The sequence below is a fragment of the Ailuropoda melanoleuca genome, chromosome 2 (genome assembly GCF_002007445.2).
Source record: "Ailuropoda melanoleuca isolate Jingjing chromosome 2, ASM200744v2, whole genome shotgun sequence".
Taxonomy (NCBI): domain Eukaryota; kingdom Metazoa; phylum Chordata; class Mammalia; order Carnivora; family Ursidae; genus Ailuropoda; species Ailuropoda melanoleuca.
In genome coordinates, this window is record NC_048219.1 from 28,880,320 (window position 1) to 28,899,370 (window position 19,051).

General features: G+C 38.1%; 1 protein-coding gene across 4 annotated transcripts in view; it reads right to left on the reverse strand.

Moving 5' to 3' along the window:
* HSPB11 (heat shock protein family B (small) member 11) overlaps positions 1 to 19,045 on the reverse strand; it is a 47,102-nt gene extending 28,057 nt beyond the window's left edge. The window contains exons 1-3 of one of the 4 annotated variants that reach the window (XM_034652978.1): positions 19,035 to 19,045; positions 10,134 to 10,204; positions 8,752 to 8,864 (exon numbers count right to left, since the gene is read on the reverse strand). In XM_034652978.1, coding sequence (XP_034508869.1) covers positions 8,752 to 8,849 — 98 coding nt within the window. In that variant the 5' untranslated portion in view covers positions 8,850 to 8,864; positions 10,134 to 10,204; positions 19,035 to 19,045. Of the gene's footprint in view, positions 1 to 8,751; positions 8,865 to 10,133; positions 15,090 to 19,034 lie in introns of those variants that run through there. The other 3 variants (XM_019795851.2, XM_002915744.4, XM_019795852.2) reach the window with 3 other exon arrangements.
* Positions 19,046 to 19,051: the final 6 nt, after the last annotated feature.

Here is a 19,051-nt window from a genome sequence, read left to right on the forward strand (position 1 = left end):
GAATGACAGCCTTGCTGGATAAAGGATCCTTGGCTGCATGTTCTTCTCTGAAAGAGCTTTAAAAATGCCCCTCCAACGCTTTCTCTCATTCCNGCCCCCCCAAGCCTTTCTCTCATTCCAGGTCTCTGTAGACAGGTCTGACGTAATCCTGATACCTTTGCCTTGGTACGTGAGATTTCTTTGCCCTGACCGCTTTCAATACTGTATCCTTGGATCCAATATTTGCGAATTGCACTATGACGTGACGTGGCATAGGTTTGTCGTGGTTGAACTTGGGAGGGGTCCTCTCTGCCTCTTAGACACGAAGGTTTATTTCCCTTGCTATATTAGGGAAGTTTTCAGCTACAATTTGTTCAAATATCTCTCTCTTATAGACCTCTGTTTTTCTCCAACCCCTCGGGGATGCCGATGATTCTGACACTGGAACGTTTCATTGAGTCAGTAATCTCCCGCAACCTACATTCATGAGAACGGATTGTTTTAGTACAGATTCCATTTTAGCTTTCTCTTCTACTAACCCATCCTCCAATTCGCTGATACGTTCTTCTGCCTCATTCACCCTGGCCGTCAGAGCCTCTAGTTTTGACTGCATTTGGCTCATAGAATTTTTAATTTCTTCTGGATTCGCTCTCATTTCCGCCCTTTGAGATTCCATATTCTCATTAACATTTTCGTTAATACTTTTTTCAAGTCTACACATCATCTTGACCATTGTTACTCTGAATTCCATTTCTGATAATTTGGTTACAACCATATCCATTAGTTCTGTGGCAGAGGCCACAGACTCATTGTCTTTTCTTTGCTGGGGGGCATTTCTCCTTCTCGTCATTCTGACGAGGTGAGGTTGCGGGGTTGTCCAGAGCCCAAATTACTGACCAGGACCCAGGCAGTGCGCACTTGTTTTATAGGGATCTTAGGGATGTGGGCTTCTTGATTTTTCAGCCTGCCTTCTGGGGGAGGGGCCTGCCACGCCAATACTCAGGCAACCCTGTTTGGGTAGAGTCTCCGTGAACTCTGCAAGGGGGGATGGGGATGAGAACACTGTGAGCCGGTATTTCCAGGCTTTTGTTCTCTGGCAGCTTTCCCTGGCGGTTTGCTGTGCCTCATCTGACAGTCAGAGCAGCAGTAGCCGAATCTCAGCCTCTGTCTCAGAACAGAGGGATCGTGGACTGTTCTCCACTGATGTTCTGGCCACTTTAACTCTGTTTCTGTTGGTGCTGCTCTACCCTGCAGCGTCCTGGGATGTGCGCCCCACACCCGGCATCCCAGCCCTCACTTCCAGGGCTGGCTCATCTCTGTCCTTTGTGTTTCTAACACCGCCAGCCGCCCCACGCGCTCCGGAGCTCCCGGTCTCAGTCTGGTTCCAGTGAGCACACGCGGGCTCCGGTTTTCAGTCTGGTCGCGCGCGTTCCCCGGCTCACGGTCTCAGTCTGCTGTCTCGCAGGTGCCGGTCCGCGCGTCCGCCTGCTCCCCCGTGCAGGTGGCTACCACTTCCCGGTACCCAAATGCGGCGGCTCCCTCCCCCTTCCATTTATCTTCCGATATCTGTGCTCGGTTTCACGGTTCCCCTCTTCGTACCTCAATACTCATTGCTGGAGATGTCCATTTGTAGAGATCCAGATGTATCTTCCTGCGTCTCATGCTGATTCCGTAGATGTTCAGGATGGTCTGGTACCTATCCAACTCGACTCAGGGGACCGGCTGAAAAACGGGTCCCCTACTCTTCTGCCATCTTAACTCTTCTATTTTTTTCTTGTTCTGTTTCTCCTTTCCTATCTACTTTTGACTGAATAAAAACCTAAATTCCATTTTATTTTCTTTTGTGTGTGTGTGTGGCTATTCTCAAGGTCATAAGAACCTGATGATAGTCAATTTACATTGAACTCCACTTTTGTGCCATTATTTTCATGTATTTTACATTTACATATAAAACATTTATTACATATATATGCAATAAATCCCACAGTACAATGTGTTTTTTCCCATTAAGTGGTCAGTTGACTTTTTAAAAAATTAAAAGAAAAAGAATAGTTTTTTTACATTTACCATTTCCAATGCACTTAATTTCTTGCTGTAGGTTTGAACTTCCATCTAGCATTATTAACACTTCAACACGCAGAACTTCCTTTAACATTTCCTGGATACAGGTCTACTCATGGTAAATAAAATGTCTCTATTTCACCCTCATTTTTGAAGGATACATTAGCTAAAGAATTCTGAGCTGACAGGGTTTTTTTTGTTGTTTCTTTTTTCAGCATTTAAGATATTATTCCATTGTCACCTGTATTCCACTGTTTGTGATGCAAAGTCAGCTGTCACTGGTACTATCGTTCCCCTGTAGTTAATGTATTGTTTTCTGCAGCTATTTAAAAATTTTTTTTCTTTATTTTTCAGCAGATTACAGTATGGTCTCTTTGTATGTATCCTGCTTGGGTTTGCTGAGTTTCCTGGATTTATAAATTGGCATTTTTTAATAAGACTGGAGAACATTCAGCCGAAAAGTAGAAACAACCTGAATATCCATAAGCTATCCTGAATGGATAAATAAAATGTGCTATATCCATAAAGTGGAATATTATTTGGCAATAAAAAGGAATGAAGCACTGATATATGCTATAACATGGGTGAACCCTGAAAACATGTAAGTGAAAGAAGGTAGTCACAAAAGACCATATATATGATTCCACTTATATGAAATCTCTGAACAGGCAAATCTATACAGATATAAAATAGATTAGTGAGCGCCTAGGGCTGGTGGTGATAGGGGAAATATAAGGTGACTGCAATGGGTTGCAAGGTTTTTTGGGGGGTAATGAAATGCCCTAAAAATGATTGTGGAGATGACTGCATAACTCTGAACATGCTGGAAACCAATAAATTGTACATTTTAAATGGGTGAATTGCACACTACATGAATTATCTGTCAATAAAGCTGTTACCAAAAACAAAACAAAACAGTACATGTCCCACTTACAATTTTGGATTTTTTATATTATGCTTACTATTTTACAATTTATTTTTTATTTATATTTATATGGTTTTAAATTTTATTTATTTAAATGACTTTTAACTGCCCTCTGTTTCTCAGGTGGTTTTAATGAACATGACCAATGTAACAACATCAAATAGTATGTAGAGATGTACTGGTTTTAAAAATGACATAGGGGCAGGGGCAGCCTGGGTGGCTCAGTCGGTTAAGCATCTGACACTTGATTTGGGCTCAGGTGATGATCGCAGGGTGGTGAGATCAAGCCCCACATCAGGCTCTGTGCTCAGTGTGGAGTCTGCTTGAGATTCTCACTCTCTCTCTGCCTCTGCTCCCCCTCCTCGTCACACACTCTCTCTCTCAAAATAATCTCATTAATCTATGACGAAAAAAGGTAAGAATACGCAATGGGAAAGAGAGTCTCTTCAACAAATGGTGTTGGGAAAACTGGTCAGCTAAATGCTAAAGAATGAAAATGGATCACTCGATTATACCAAACCCAAAAATAAACTCAAAATGGGTTAAAGACCTGAATGTGAGACCTGAAACCATAAAATTCCTAACATCTATGGTAGAAACATTTTTCTAGATATATCCTCTCTGGCAAAGGAACAAAAGCAAAATTAAACTATTGGGACTACACCAAAATAAAAGGCTTTTACAGTGAAGAAAACCATCAACAAAATAAAAAGACAACCCACTGAGTGGGAGAAGATATCTGCAAATGATATATCCAATAAGAGGTTAATATCCAAAATATAGAAAGAACTTATACAACTCAACAGCAAAAAACCCCACAAATAATCCAATTAAAAATGGGCAGAAGACATGAACAGACATTTCTCCAAAAACATACAGATAACCTAACAGACACATGAAAAGATGCTCAACATCGGTAATCATCAGGGAAATGCAAGTCAAAACCACAATGAGATATCACTTCATACATGTCAGGATGGCTAAAATCAACAACACAAGAAACAAGAGGTGATGGCAAGGGTGTGGAGAAAAAGGAACGCTCATGCACTGTTGCTGAAAATGCAAACTGGCACAGCCACTGTAGAAAACAGTATGGAGGTTGCTCAAAAGACTAAAAATAGAATCACCATACGATTCAGTAATTCCATCACAGGGTATTTACCCCCAAAAAATGAAAACACAAATTCGAAAAGATATATGCACCTCCATGTTTATTGCAGCATTATTTACAATAGCCAAGATATGGAAGCAACCAAAGTGTCCATCTATAGATGAATGGATAAAGAAGATGTGGTATACATACAGTGGAATAATACTCAGCCATAAAAAAGAATTAAATCTTGTCATTTGCAACACATGGATGGAGCTAGGGACTATAATACTAAGTGAAATAAGTCAGTCAGAGGAAGATAAATACCATATGATTTCACTCACATGTGGAATTTAAAAAACTAAACAAATACAAAAAAAACCCCAGACTCGGGGCGCCTGGGTGGCTCAGTAGTTAAGCGTCTGCCTTTGGCTCAGGGCAGGATCCTGGCGTTCTGGGATCGAGCCCCGCATCAGGCTTCTCTGCTGGGAGCCTGCTTCTTCCTCTCCCACTCCCCCTGCTTGTGTTCCCTCTCTCACTGGCTGTCACTCTCTCTGTCAAATAAATAAAATAAAATCTTTAAAAAGAAAAACAAAACCCAGACTCAAATATAGAGAATAAACTGGTAGTTGCCAGAGGGAAGGTGAGTGGGGAGATCGGAGAAATACGTGTAGGGGATTAAGAATATTCTTGTGATGAGCACTGAGTAATGTATAGAATTGTTGCATCATTATATTTTACACCTGAAACTAATATGACACTGTATGTTATTATACTGGAGTTTAAAAAATAAGTAAATAAAATTTTAAATGACATATAACTGAATTCTCATAGTTAGGTATAAAGAAGTCATAAAAATGGTAGTTTTCTATTAAAGATTTATTTAATTATTTTAGAGAGAGCACACAGATGAGAGTGTGGGGATTGGGAAAGGGGCAGAGGGAGAGGGAGAGTTTCAAGCAGACTCTGCGCTAAGCATGGAACCCAATGAGGGGCTTGATCTCATGACTCTGAGATCACAACCTGAGCCAAAATCAAGCGTCTGATGCTTAAGCCACTGTACTACCCAGGAGCCCCAGTAGTTTTCTTTTAAATAAGGCTTTACAACTAACTGTTTATTTTTTATTTTATTTTATTTTTTAAAGATTTATTTATTTATTTATTCGACAGAGATAGAGACAGCCAGAGAGAGAGGGAATACAAGCAGGGGGAGTGGGAGAGGAAGAAGCACGCTCATAGCAGAGGAGCCTGATGTGGGGCTCGATCCCACAATGCTGGGATCACGCCCTGAGCCGAAGGGAGACACTTAACCGCTGTGCCACCCAGGCGCCCCAACAACTGTTTAACATCTATTATCTCATGTGATTTTTTTCAAAACTCTGAGGTAGTCAGGGAAGTTGGTGTTATGCCATTTTTCAGATCAGAAAAGTGAGGTTCAAAGAGTAACAAATATGCTTTTAGTCCAAGGTAATATACATAGTTCACTTAACCAGGAATTTTAACTGTAAATCTAGTATTCTACATTATGCTGAAAGGACTAATTCTCTCTTCTACTTTTTCTCTTAAATCATTTTTTTTTCTAGTATTGAACTTCCTTTCTCCTTTTTCATTGACATATTAAAAACCTGTGGGCAAAAGTAGAGTCAAAGGCAAGAAGAAATATAACCACTTTCTTTAACTCTTATTTCTCAGGATATTGAGAGTTGGGAGAACCATCTACTGGGGGCAATTTTTATGGCACTGTTTTCTCCAAATGCTTCTATGGTTACTTCCATTTAGACAAACCAACTTATGAGGAGTGATTAATTTTTAATACCTACTAAATAAAGTCTAATTGTACTTGTTGGAAATGATATACATTAAAAGTCTCTGATATGTTCTGTTATCAGGTCAGTAACTACTTTTATTCTATCTAGTTTTCCGTACTAAGGGTTTTGTCTAATCTAAATGCTAGTCCTTAACTCATTCATTAATATGGACTGATCTTTGGAAAGATCTCTATTTCTTTTTTTCTTTTTAAAAAAGCTTTTAAAAAGCTTTTATTTATTTATTTGGGAGAGAGAGACAGAGAGAGAAAGCATGAGTTGGGGGAGGGATAGAGGGACAAGCAAATTGCCCACTGAGCCTGGAGTCCAACATAGGGCTTGATTCCAGGACCCTGAGATCATGACCTGAGCCGAAGTCAGACACTTTACTGACTGAGCCACCCAGGTGTCCTGAAAGATCTCTACTTCTAGAAATAACTTAAGGTAAATCTCATTATACCTGTGTATCATCACAGCAATTCCCACATTAATTTCTCTACTCTGAAGCAGAGTGGGATAAATAGCTATTACCTGAATTTCAGGAAGTAACAAACTAAAAAGGATTAAGAGGCACAGGTGAAAAAACAGACGTTAACTTTGGATTCAAATCTAAAGTTTGAGTTATCATACTATAGTACAAAGAACCCCAAACTGGGAGTTAGAAGACATGAGTGTTAATCTTGATTCCACCACTTGGTTATCTGTGTAATTTTGAAAGAGTCATCTTTACCTCTGATTATCCTTTTCCTCATCTTTACAGTAAGGTTGAGAATACATTTTAAAAATATTTTGCCTCTTGGGGCACCTGGGTGGCTCAGTTGGTTAAGCAACTGCCTTCAGCTCAGGTCATGATCCTGGAGTCCCGAGATCAAATCCCACATCAGCCTCCCTGCTCAGCGGGGAGTCTGCTTCTTCCTCTGACCCTCCTCCTCTCATGTTCTCTCTCTCTCAAATAAATGAAAAATCTTTTAAAAAAAATATTTTGCCTCTTATTCCCCAAGCTTGTGGTGAGGGTCAAATGACATAACATCTATGAAACTATAAAGCCCTATGCGAATATAAAATAATACACACACACACATGTGTGTATACTCAGCTACTTTCCAACATTAATTGAATTTGACTGATATTTGATGATCTGATTCAACAAGATACTCAACAACTATCTTAAGACATTCTGGAGGCAAAGATGAGTAAGTCATAGTCTCTAACTTCTAGGAATTCATAGTTAAGAGAGGCTATAAAAAGGTAAACTAATCCTACATGAGGCCAAAGGGACAGATATCAGAGAGGAGATAACAAGTAGGCTTAAAGGAAGAGGTTGAGTTGCTAGAATTTCATCTAGATACAAGGAATTCACAACAGAACACAAAAATACCACAAGATCTGTGTTAAAACTGGCTCTGCCTTCAGTAGTTAAAACTAGTACTTGACCTCTTTAGAGCTCTCTTACCATAACTCTAAAATGAAAGGTTTAGATAAGATAAATTCCTAAGTCCTTCCAGCTCTAAAATTATATCATTCTATGAGTCAAACTCTGGTCATTGTACAGACCAAGAAAGAGAAATCAAGACAGTAATAAAATAGTCACAACTATTAAAAAAAGAGTTTTTCCATTAACTACTTTTTCTTGGAATTTAAAAGCCCAAGAATGATATTTATCTCTGCTTGGAATAAGCTCTAACACAGTAAAGAGAGGAAATTGGAATGAAATCAAGAAGCTGAGAACTAAACAATGCAGGTAGACAGCAGGAAGTCAAGCCTTCAGTTCAGCAAAGATGTTGCTTAGACCACTAAAGAAAAAGGCAATAATGAGAAGTTATAATGTTTTTATACCTACTTACTAGAAAAACTTGGAATAAAATCACAACCAGATATTACAATGTACTGTTCATTGAGGTAGTTGTTGTTTAAAGTCTTGCCTTGTTAAGAAACAACAATTGTTGGAGAGGATGTGGAGAAAGGGGATCCCCCCTACATTGTTGGTGGGAATGCAAGTTGGTACAGCCACTCTGGAAAACAGTGTGGAGGTCCCTTAAAAAGTTAAAAATTGAGCTACCCTATGATCCAGCCATTGCACTACTGGGTATTTACCCCAAAGATACAGATGTAGTGAAGAGAAGGGCCATATGCACCCCAATGTTCATAGCAGCATTGTCCACAATAGCTAAATCGTGGAAGGAGCCAAGATGCCCTTCAACAGATGACTGGATTAAGAAGCTGTGGTCCATATATACAATGGAATATTACCCAGCTATCAAAAAGAACGATTTCTCAACATTTGCTGCAACACGGACTGCATTGGAGGAGATAATGCTAAGTGAAATAAGTCAAGCACAGAAAGACAATCATCATATGATTTCTCTCATCTATGGAACATAAGAACTAGGAAGATCGGTAGGAGAAGAAAGGGAAAAAGAAAGGGGGGGTAATCAGAAGAGGGAATGAAACATGAGAGACTATGGACTCTGAGAAACAAACTGAGGGCTTCAGAGGGGAGGGGGATGGGGGAATGGGATAGACCGGTGATGGGGAGTAAGGAGGGCACGTATTGCATGGTGCACTGGGTGTTATACGCAACTAATGAATCTTCGAACTCTACATCAAAAAAAAAAAAAAAAAAAAGTCCTGCCTTGTTAAACCACTTCTTAAAAAACTACTTGTATAATAGGTCAGTTTAAAAATTATAAAGAAAAGGATCAAAAACCTAAACATACACAACTGAATTTGTTTCAGAAATGGTACCAAAGACGGATATTGTCAAGTAATGTACTTCATCAAACATTTATTAAACTATGTTTAAAAGTTCTAGTTGGTGTATAGTCCCAATACTCAAGGGGTTCACTGATCTAATATCAAGACTTTAAGGAAGAAAAAATAGTAACTCTTACCCATCAATCATATTTTCAGGTGGGTGTTTTTCATCACTTGATGTAGCCAAAATCACTTCAGCCCCCTCAGAGCTCAAACACAGATCAATTTTTCTCATCTTCAAGTATTTAACCTGCAAATAAAACAATAATAACAGAAGCAAATTCTTGATTCTCTGACCTTTATCTGAGAAAAGGGAGAGAGAAAGCCTGTTGCCTAGCACACAGCTTAACAACCAAGCTATTCAACAAGGGGAGGGACTCTAACATGTTTATTTATGTAAGTAAACTTCTAACCTCTCCCAGGAATAATCTGTAAGATAATGATTATTTCCACTGTTCTACTCCACAAAACAAGACCCTGACTACTTTAACTGACATCATTTTTCTGATTCTAAAATTAAAAGTCCTCAATAATGATACAGAAATAGTTACCAGGCTAAGGTAACATGAATTAATGGATAAATTTTTAAAAATTATTTATATCGTTATATTTCTGAAATTTAAAAAAATCTGGAGCATAAAAACATGTTTTCATGACTGGGTTTTTTTTTTTTTTTTTTAAGTAGGCTCACTGTCCAGCACAGAGCCCAACTCAGGGCTTGAACCCATGACTGTGAAATCAAGAGTCAGATGCTCAACCAACTGAGCCACCCAGGCCCCCCAAGTGACTGTTTATCTATACATTTATTTTTTATTTTATTTTTAAAAATTTTTTATGTTAAGTTAGTCACCATACAGCACATCATTAGTTTTTGATGTAGTGTTCCCTGATTCATTGTTTGCATATAACACCCAGTGCTCCATGCAATATGTGCCCTCCTTAAACCCATCACCGGGCTAGCCCATCGCCCCACCACCCTCCCCTCTGAAACCCTCAGTTTGTTTCCCAGAGTCCAAAGTCTCTTGTGATTCATTCCCCCTTCTGTTTACCCCCCCTTCATTATTCCCTTCCTTCTCCTACCGATCTCCCTGCTACTCCTTATGTTCCACAAATGAGTTAAACCATATGATAACTGTCTTTCTCTGCTTGACTTATTTTACTTAGCATAATCTCCTCCAGTCCCGTCCATACTGCCGCAAATGTTCCGTAATCGTTCTTTCTGATGGCTGAGTAATATTCCATTGTATATATCCATACATTTATCAACCAAAGTAGCAAATAATATTTTTCACATGTAAAAATATCTTACCATCGTTATTTTTTGGAGCAGAATGTAAAAAAAAAGAGAAGACAAATTTTTGCTTATTTTTAAATTCTAGATCAGTTACTTGGTCATGGATTTAAAGACATTTCTATTGTATGGTAATATTTTACGTTTAATAAAAGTATCCTGAAAAGATAAGGACCTTGGTGGATTAAACAAAGAAGGGGAGAGAAGATTCTATCAGATTTTACTCACCCTCCTCCTTGATCTGGTGGTGACAGGGCACAAACCAATATATAGATGCAAAGTGACCGTGAAAGCTGTATCTATAAAGAATTAAAAGACGAAGAGTGTTTGGAAAAGGGAGGAAGGCTTCCAATACCCTTCATACCTTGGCCTCTGGCTTTTTAAAAAAATGAAACTATTTCAAATTCATAATCAACAAGTACAGAGAATATCATATATATTAAACAACTACGTACCCACTGCCTAGATTTAATAAATGTTAACATTTTTGCCCATTTCCTTCCTTGTCCAGAGGTAATAGCTATTCCGAAGTTGATGAATCTCTCTCCTTACTATATTTTATTCTTTTATCATATACATATCCATAAACAATATGTGCTGTCCTTTTAAAACTTAGATGTTTTCTCAGTATATATATCCTTATGCTACTTGCTTTTTTCATTCAGTATTATGTTTTTTAAGTTTTTATCATGTTGATGCATGCAAATCTACTTTATTCACTTTAACTGCTATCAGGTGTTTCTCCATTTCTCTAATGATGAATATTTAGGTGTTTCTAATTTTTTGCTATTATAAATAAATTTGAAGTATGTATCTTTGTGTATATATCCTTAGCATATGTGGGTGAAAGTCTTTATGATAAGAGTATCTTTCTTTACAGAAGTAAAATTGCAGAAACTTAGAATCAGCATATCTTCAAGTCAGTAACTGATCAATTTGATCTAGAAATTTTAACAATTTACACTACTATCTGCAGTGTTTGAGAGTTTCTGTTTCCTCAAATTCTCACCAACTTGGTATTATTAGATATTTTGGCTTTAGCCCAAATGAATGTGAAATGGTATCCCAGTAAGGTTATAATTTGTATTTCCATGATTATTAGTGAGGTTGAATACTGTTTCATAGAATTATGAGCCATACAGGCCTCTTTTGCTGTTATTTGATTTTCCTCATCCTTTGCTCATTTTGCTATTGGGGTGCTTTTTAAAGATTTTGTTGTCATTTTTTGATTTGTAGGAATTTTTAAAAATAAAACATTCTGGATACAAATCCTTTGTTGTATGTGTTGTAAATATCTTCTCCTACTCTGTAGCTTGATTTCTCTTGGTTTTTTTTATATATTTTCCCACCCCACACACTTTTTTTTAATTACTAAACTATAACATACATAAAGAAGAGAACACAAATCAGAAGTATATAGAGCGATAAATTTTCACAAAGTTAACACACCCAGGTAATCACTACCCAGGGTAAAGAAATAGAATATTACCAGCACTTGAGAAGCCCTCTGCATGCCCCCTCCCAATCACTTCTCTCCCTCCTTCCCAAGAAAAGCATGGTCCTTATTTCTAACAGATTAATTTTCCCTGAAACTTATATATATAGAATCATACAGCTTGTACTCATTTGTATCGGTTTCTTTCATCATTGTGTTTTGAGACTTAGCCATATTGAGGTGTCACAGAGTTAAAGTGCAACTAAGTAAAGTAAAATTACAATCCAGCCCCAAACCATCTCAACACCTAATAAGATCAAAGAAACCATCCCCTAAGCGGAGCTTCATAGGAAACTGGGTGTATGAACTGAAAAGCAAAGAAAGATTTCTGCGCTCTTGGGTACTTCCCAAAGCCCTGATGGAGGGAACTGAACTCACTCCCAAATATCTGAAATCAGAGGTAAACTGAAACTATTTAAATAAAGCTATAACTCAGTCTGATCCCTAGGTGGACTGAAGTGATATGTCCCTTATTCAGGCTGTGGGGCAAAGAAAATGGTGTGTTGTCTCTGAGAAAAGGCATTATCTACTTCAGTGTCTATTATTCTTTTAAACACAACATCCAACGTATAAAATCACTTCAGCAGATCTATAGATGACCCAAGTATTGGAATTAGCAAAGATAGCTACTATGAATCTGTTAGATAATTTAGTGAAAAGATGGACAAAATGGCTGAATAGAAAGGGAATTTTAGCAGAGAAATGGAACCCTAAAAAAGGACAAAATGAAAATTCCAGAACTGAAAAGTATAGTATCTCAAATAAAGAATTCATTAGATGGGCTTAGCGTCAGACTGGACTCAACATAAGAATGGGTCAGTGAACTTAAACATAGGTCCACAGAAATGATCCAAAATGAAATACAGAGAAAAAATGAAAGTAGCAGAACAGAGCATCAGATACCTATGAAACACTATCAAACTATTCAGAAACACATGCAATACATGTAATACATAAGGAGAAGAGCTTAGGAGAAAAATCTGAACAAATATAGCTGAAAATTTTCCAAAATTTATGAAAGACATAAACCCAAGATCCAAGAAGCTCTTGAACCCTAAGTTGGATAAACACTACAAAGAAAACCCCACTTAGACACATCTTAGTCAATAGCGGAAAATTAAAGAAAAGATAAAAAATTAATAGTCAAAGTAAAAAACACATTACATTTAGGAGAACAAGAATAAAAATTGTCCTCTCATCAGAAACAATGTAAGCCAAAAGACAGTGGAATGACATCTTTAAAGTGCTAACAGACAAAATATAGAATTCTACACCCAGCAAAAATATCCTTTGAAAGTGAAAGCAAGATAAAGGCATTTTCAGGCGAACAAAAGCTGAAAGTGTTTGTTATCAGTAAACACACACTCTAAAAAATATTGAAGTTCTACAGGCTGAAAGGAAATGGTTCCAGGTTTAATCCTGGATATGTGGAAAAGTAGAGCACTGAAAATAGTACATATATTGGTAACATAAAAGACTATTTTAAAAATGGCAATGAATGGTAGGGATTTAATAGATGTAGAAATAATAAATACAATAATACAAAAAGCAAAAGAAGGACAAATGAGATTGTATTTTTTGTAGAGTCCTTTTATAAAGTTCTTATGTTGAACATTAAGTGATATAATATTAATTCAAAGTAGACTAGGATGTTAAGGATGCATGTTGTAATCCTAGAATTAGAATAAATTCACCACTAAAAGCCATAAAACAAAAAGAAAGAAGAAAGAAGGTCAACAGAAAAGAAGAAATGAAATATCATAAAAATACCTAATAAATCTGAAAGAAGGCCAAAAAGGAGGAGCAGAAGAATAAAGACAAATAGAAAATAAATGGCAAGAAGATAGTTTTAAACACAAATACATTATTCCACTAAATGTTAATAAAACTAAACACTACATTATCAGACTGAATTTAAATAAACCCAGTATATCCTCTTTTCAGGAGACACACTGTAAATATAACAATAGACTGAACATAAAAGGATAGAATAAAAAGCCTTAATATCTGATAAAGTAAATTCCTCTACTTAATTTTCAAAATTCTATGCTTTGTACCTTAATTATTAGAAAGATTTTTAAGCTACAGAAAAAAATTTTTGAGATGTTGATTATAATTCAATTCCATTTATAGATTAATTTGAAGAGAATACCATGTTTACGATAATGAGTCTTCAAATACATGGATCTTCATTTATTCATTTATCTTCATATCTCTTCATTCATTTTAGATTTCTTTTAAGTCCTGAAATTATTCTCTAGTTTTCCCCAAACATATCTTCACCTCTTTTGTTGGATTATTAGATGTCTTACGGTTTCTATTGCTATTGAAAATGGGGTATTTTTTAAAATAACATTATTTTTAAAAAGTCGTATTCTTGAGGCACCTGGGTGGTTCAATCAGTTAAGCGTCTGCCTTTGGCTTGCATCATGATCCTGGGGTCCTGGGAACCAGTCGGACATCCAGCTCCCTGGTCAGCGGGAAGCCTGCTTCTCCTTCTCACTCTGTCCCTCCCCCAGCTCATGCTCCTGTGTGTGAGCGCGCACACGCTCTAATAAATAAATCTTTGAAAAGTAAAATAATAATAATAATAAAGTCTTATTCTTTACTATACAAGGAATATTTCTAACATTTCACCTTTAAATATGATGTTCACTGAAGGTTTTGTTAAACTCTGTTCATCAGGTTATAGAAATTTCCTTCTCTATCGCTTCTTGGCCTTTTGGCTAAGATCAAGTGTAGAAATTTCCTTCTCTTTTTATGTGTTAGGTTTTATTTTTCCACAAATAAACACTGAATTTTATCAAATGTTCATCAAACATTTACTAAGATGATCATGTAGATTTTTCTACAGGTTGATAATGTGATCAATCAAGATTTTCTATTGTCATAGTATCCCCAGTTCCTAGCATAAACTCTACCTATATGGCCAAGATATATTATCATTTTCATCCATTGTTGGGTTCAGTTTGCTAAAATTTTATTTAGAATTTTTACAAATATATTTCTAAGTGAGATTGGCTTATAATTTTCTTTGTTATTCAGTCCCTATCTCGTTTGTTTAAGGTTTTACTTATTTATTCATTTGAGAGCGAGAGGGGCATGGGGAAGGGGGTGCAGAGGGAAAGAGACAAGCAGACTCCAAGTTGAGCACAGGGCCGATGAGGGGTCTTGATCTCACAACCCTGAGATCATGACCTGAGCAGAAATCAAGAGTTGGATGCGCAACAGACTGAGCCACCAAGGTGCTCCCATATCTGGTTTTATAATCGAGATTGTACTCCCAACATAAGTAAGTTACAGAGCTTCCACCTTTTCTAGTTGTTGGAGCAATTCGTATAAGACAGAGGTTATTTGATCCTGTAAGCCTGGTAAAATCTTTGTAAGTAGATTTTTTTTCTTACTATTTCAAATTCAACTATTCTTTTCAGGTTTTCCACACCACCTTGAGTCAATTTTGAAATTTATATTTTGTAGAAATGTTATCTATTTCTTCTTTTTATTTTTATTAACATAGAGTTCATTTTTTATTGTAATTTAAAAATCTAGTATGATAGTGTTAAAAGCCATGGTAAGACTGGTCAAGAAAAAAGGAATGTGTTTTTTTTTTTTAAGATTTTATTTATTTATTCGACAGAGATAGAGACAGCCAGTGAGAGAGGGAACACAAGCAGGGGGAGTGGGAGAGGAAGAAGCAGGCTCATAGCGGAGAAGCCTGATGTGGGGCTCGATCCCATAACGCCGGGATCACGCCCTGAGCCGAAGGCAGACGCTTAACCGCTGTGCCACCCAGGCGCCCCAAAAAGGCATGTGTTCTAACATTTTCTATTTGTGCCTCTTTTCTCGGCTTTTTTCTTGCATTTAATACTATTGATATCAGAGAACTAGTGTTAGATGAACATCGTTAGCACTTAGTCTGAAAAAAGACGGTAAATTCCTAGAAATACAGATTGATGAACTTGGATGTCAATTCTCAACAAAATTCTAAAATTATGAAATTTCATTATTAAAATGATAGCCCTGAAAATGAAAACAAGAGAGTAGGAGTACAATAGAAAGCAGCAGTAACATTAGTTCACAAAGGTTATACCAAACCTATACATTTCTTTTTGCTTGTTTGATAGAGTTAGTACCAATTAGGGACATGATCTGAATATTTCAAAACTTGAGATAAAACTTCTCAAGATTCCATATGGACCAGATGGAGAAATGTAGGTTGGGTGACAGGCAGTAATTTAGGTAAATTTTTATAACCCTTTGAATGGCTATGCTCAGAGAACGATGATTAATGGAACAAATGAGCTGTGGAAGACCTCTGTCCTTATGCCATTTGATATTTTTATTAATTAAAGACAGAAAAAGTATTCTTTCAATTTTGCAGATGACACAAACCTGGGATGTCAGCTAATATGCTAGATGACAGAATTAGCACACAAAAAGATCGGAGCAAGAAAGAAAGATGGGATATGATGAATAATATATTTAATAAGGATAACAATAAAAGCCTATACTTAGGCTTAAAAAGTCAGTCACACAAGGACTGGTCTTGATTGGGGTTAGCAAACTACTGTTTACGAGCTAAATCTAGGCTGCCACCTGTTTTTGTATGGCCCATGAGTTAAGAATGTCTTGTCTTTTATTTATTTATTTATTAATAGATTTTATTTATTTATTTGACAGAGAGAGAGACAGCCAGCGAGAGAGGGAACACAAGCAGGGGGAGTGGGAGAGGAAGAAGCAGGCTCTCAGCAGAGGAGCCTGATGTGGAGCTCGATCCCAGAACTCTGGGACCACGCCCTGAGCCGAGGGGCAGACGCTTAACGACTGAGCCACCCAAGTGCCCCAGAATGTCTTTTCTTTTAAAATACTTTTTTAAATTAAAATGTTTTGTGACACATGAAGATTATATGAAATTATATGAAATCCACACTTCAGTATCCATGAATAGTTTTATTGGAACTTGGCCATGGTCATCCATTTATACATTGTCGAGGCTACTTTTGTGTTACAGTGACACAGTAGCTGTGATAGAGACTACTAGGCTCATGAAGTCTAAAATATTTATTATCTGGCCCTTTACAGAAAGTTTGCTGACCCTTGAACTAGAGGTGTAAAACGTATAGGTTTGGTTCACTACAAAGTCACACTATCAGGCAAGAGTGTGCTGTATCTGCCCCCAAAGGTAAAGGAATACAATCTTAGATTACATTAACAGAGTTAAGGAGGAACTACACCCATCAAAATTTTTAGATACGGGGGCACCTGGATGGCTCAGTCGGTTAAGCGTCTGCCTTCGGCTCAGGTCATGATCCCAGGGTCCTGGGATGGAGTCCCACATTGGGTTCCCCGCTCAGCGGAGAGTCGTCTTCTCCCTCTCCTGCTGCTGCTCCCCCGCTTGTGCTCTCTCTCCCTCTCTCAAATAAATAAATAAATAAAATCTTAAAAACATTTTTTTTTTAGATACCAACTAAGGACCAGGCACTGTGCTTGCTAGTAATGCAAAGATGACTACAACCTAAGACAAAATGGTGATTAAGACTTAGTTCTTGCCTTCAAGCTTGGAGTCAAGGAAGATGGACAAGCATGCAGCTAATATTATAATGTTATGTGCTAACAGTGTGATCTACATCCAGATACTACATCAGTTCTGGGTAGCACACATTAAGTAGGACATTGCCAGGTTTGGAATAGTCAGAGGAGAACGAAAAGTTCATGATGATCTTTAAATCATCACATGGAGAAAGTTCAAAGAATTAGCTGAAATATTTCAAAAGAGAGAAATGTGATTAACATCACAAGTGTTCAAAAATGGAAAAAGGATTAGAATTTTTCTTTTACAATTCCAAGAGGGAGAACTGGACTCCACAAATACAAATTTTAAGCAGGAAGACATCACAGATAAAAGAACTTAGGGGCAAAGTAAAAATTTTAAGACTTTTCCATCCCTGAAAGTGTCCAAGAAGAGTAGGTGATGATTTATGGAGGAAATTAAAGAAAGGATTCCTGCATTGGTGGTTCTTTTAGACTGGATCAAGTTCTAGGAAAGACAGATTGAAAACAGATAATGAAGGATCTTAGAAGCCAAGTTAAACACAATGGGTTCTGTCCTGTGGTTTTCAACATGACTGGGGGTGATTTTGCCCCCAAGGAACATTTGACAATTTTGAAAGACAGTTTGGCTATCACAAGTTGGGGGGAGGGGTGTGAGGTTATTGGCATCTAGTGGGCATTTCAGGCGGCTTTTAAATATCCCCATACACAGGACAATCCCCCACAACAAATAATTATTTAGCCCAAAATGTGAATACAGAGGTGGAAAAACCCTATGGTAATATATTTGGGGGTGCAAATGTGGGGGTTGGAAACTTAGGGAAAGAACTTGCTTTTAATAAGTTATATTTTAGGGAAAAATATCTAGCATTGATGTGTGGTATAAGAATAAGGAAAAGAAGATACTTTCTAAATGTTCAGTTCTTTCCTTGCCTCACATTCTTATCAACTAAATTGTCTGAGGGAAGCCAACATGTACTTTAACACAAAACTCATTTCACACCTCCTCTATACATCAGTATCTTTCCTATTTCCTGTGTTGGGGGTAATTATTTAATAGCAGAAGTTGAGTTCTCTTTAAGGTTCCTTGGTTGTGGTTAATGAGAAAGAGGCAAACCAGCCCCAAAGAAACCCACAAAGAAATGTTGCTTCCACAACTCCAAAGTGCAGCTTTGCGTGGTAGTCTAACCCCCACCCTAGGATACCTTTCTCTAAATAAATACACACGTATTCCCTCAGGACCTAGATTACTAAAGGGGGTGCACTCTGGGGTGCCCTCCTCTGCATTTTTCAAGGTCCCTGACCCTGGACTTCCCTGTCCCAGGGCCAATGAGCAACCCTTTCATCTACAGGTCACATGCCTCTTCTGGTCCTCCTTTCTGAAAATCTCGAGGGATCAAGTCCGCACTTCACTTTATCCCTGACTTGGTACTCTCCACAGGACTGATGGGGAACTTTTGTGTAAATTAGAAAACGGCCACCCTCTGACTCCCAGGGCCAGGGCCTACGGCTTGGTATCTCACTAGAAAGGCAAACCAGCTCTGACACCACGTCCTCGCCTCCGTCCCAAACCCTTCTCAGTCCAAGGCCATTCATTTCAACACCTCCGAGGGTCCTAAGCACTCAGGCTTGTGGATTCCCCACCCCAAATTACATAAAATACATTAAGTGAACCCACATCCTACAGTAACTATACTTCATAATATGGGTTATGTAGCAGTTGAAAGGTTAGTTTGGTAGACTTATTAATTTCAATTTGCAATTGTTTTTCCCTTTTGGGAGTGAAAACATTATTTCAGGGCTCAAAAAAGTTCGTGGACTGGCACTGGCGTCTCCAGGGCTGAGGGGAGAGAACAGATCTGCGTCAGAGTTCCCCCACTCCTGTCCCCTCACGAGCCGCCCCCTCAGCGCCCTCCCGCCGTCCGCCTCCTCACAACCCTCTCCACCAGCTCCCCGCTCCGTCGTCCAGCCAGGCTCCCCGCCCCCCTGGCGCGGGCCCAATCCGCCTCGCCCCACCGTCCCACCGTCCCACCGTCCCACCGTCCCACCGCCCCGCCACCCCGTCACCCCATCACCCGCTCCGCCTGCGCGTCCCGTTAGC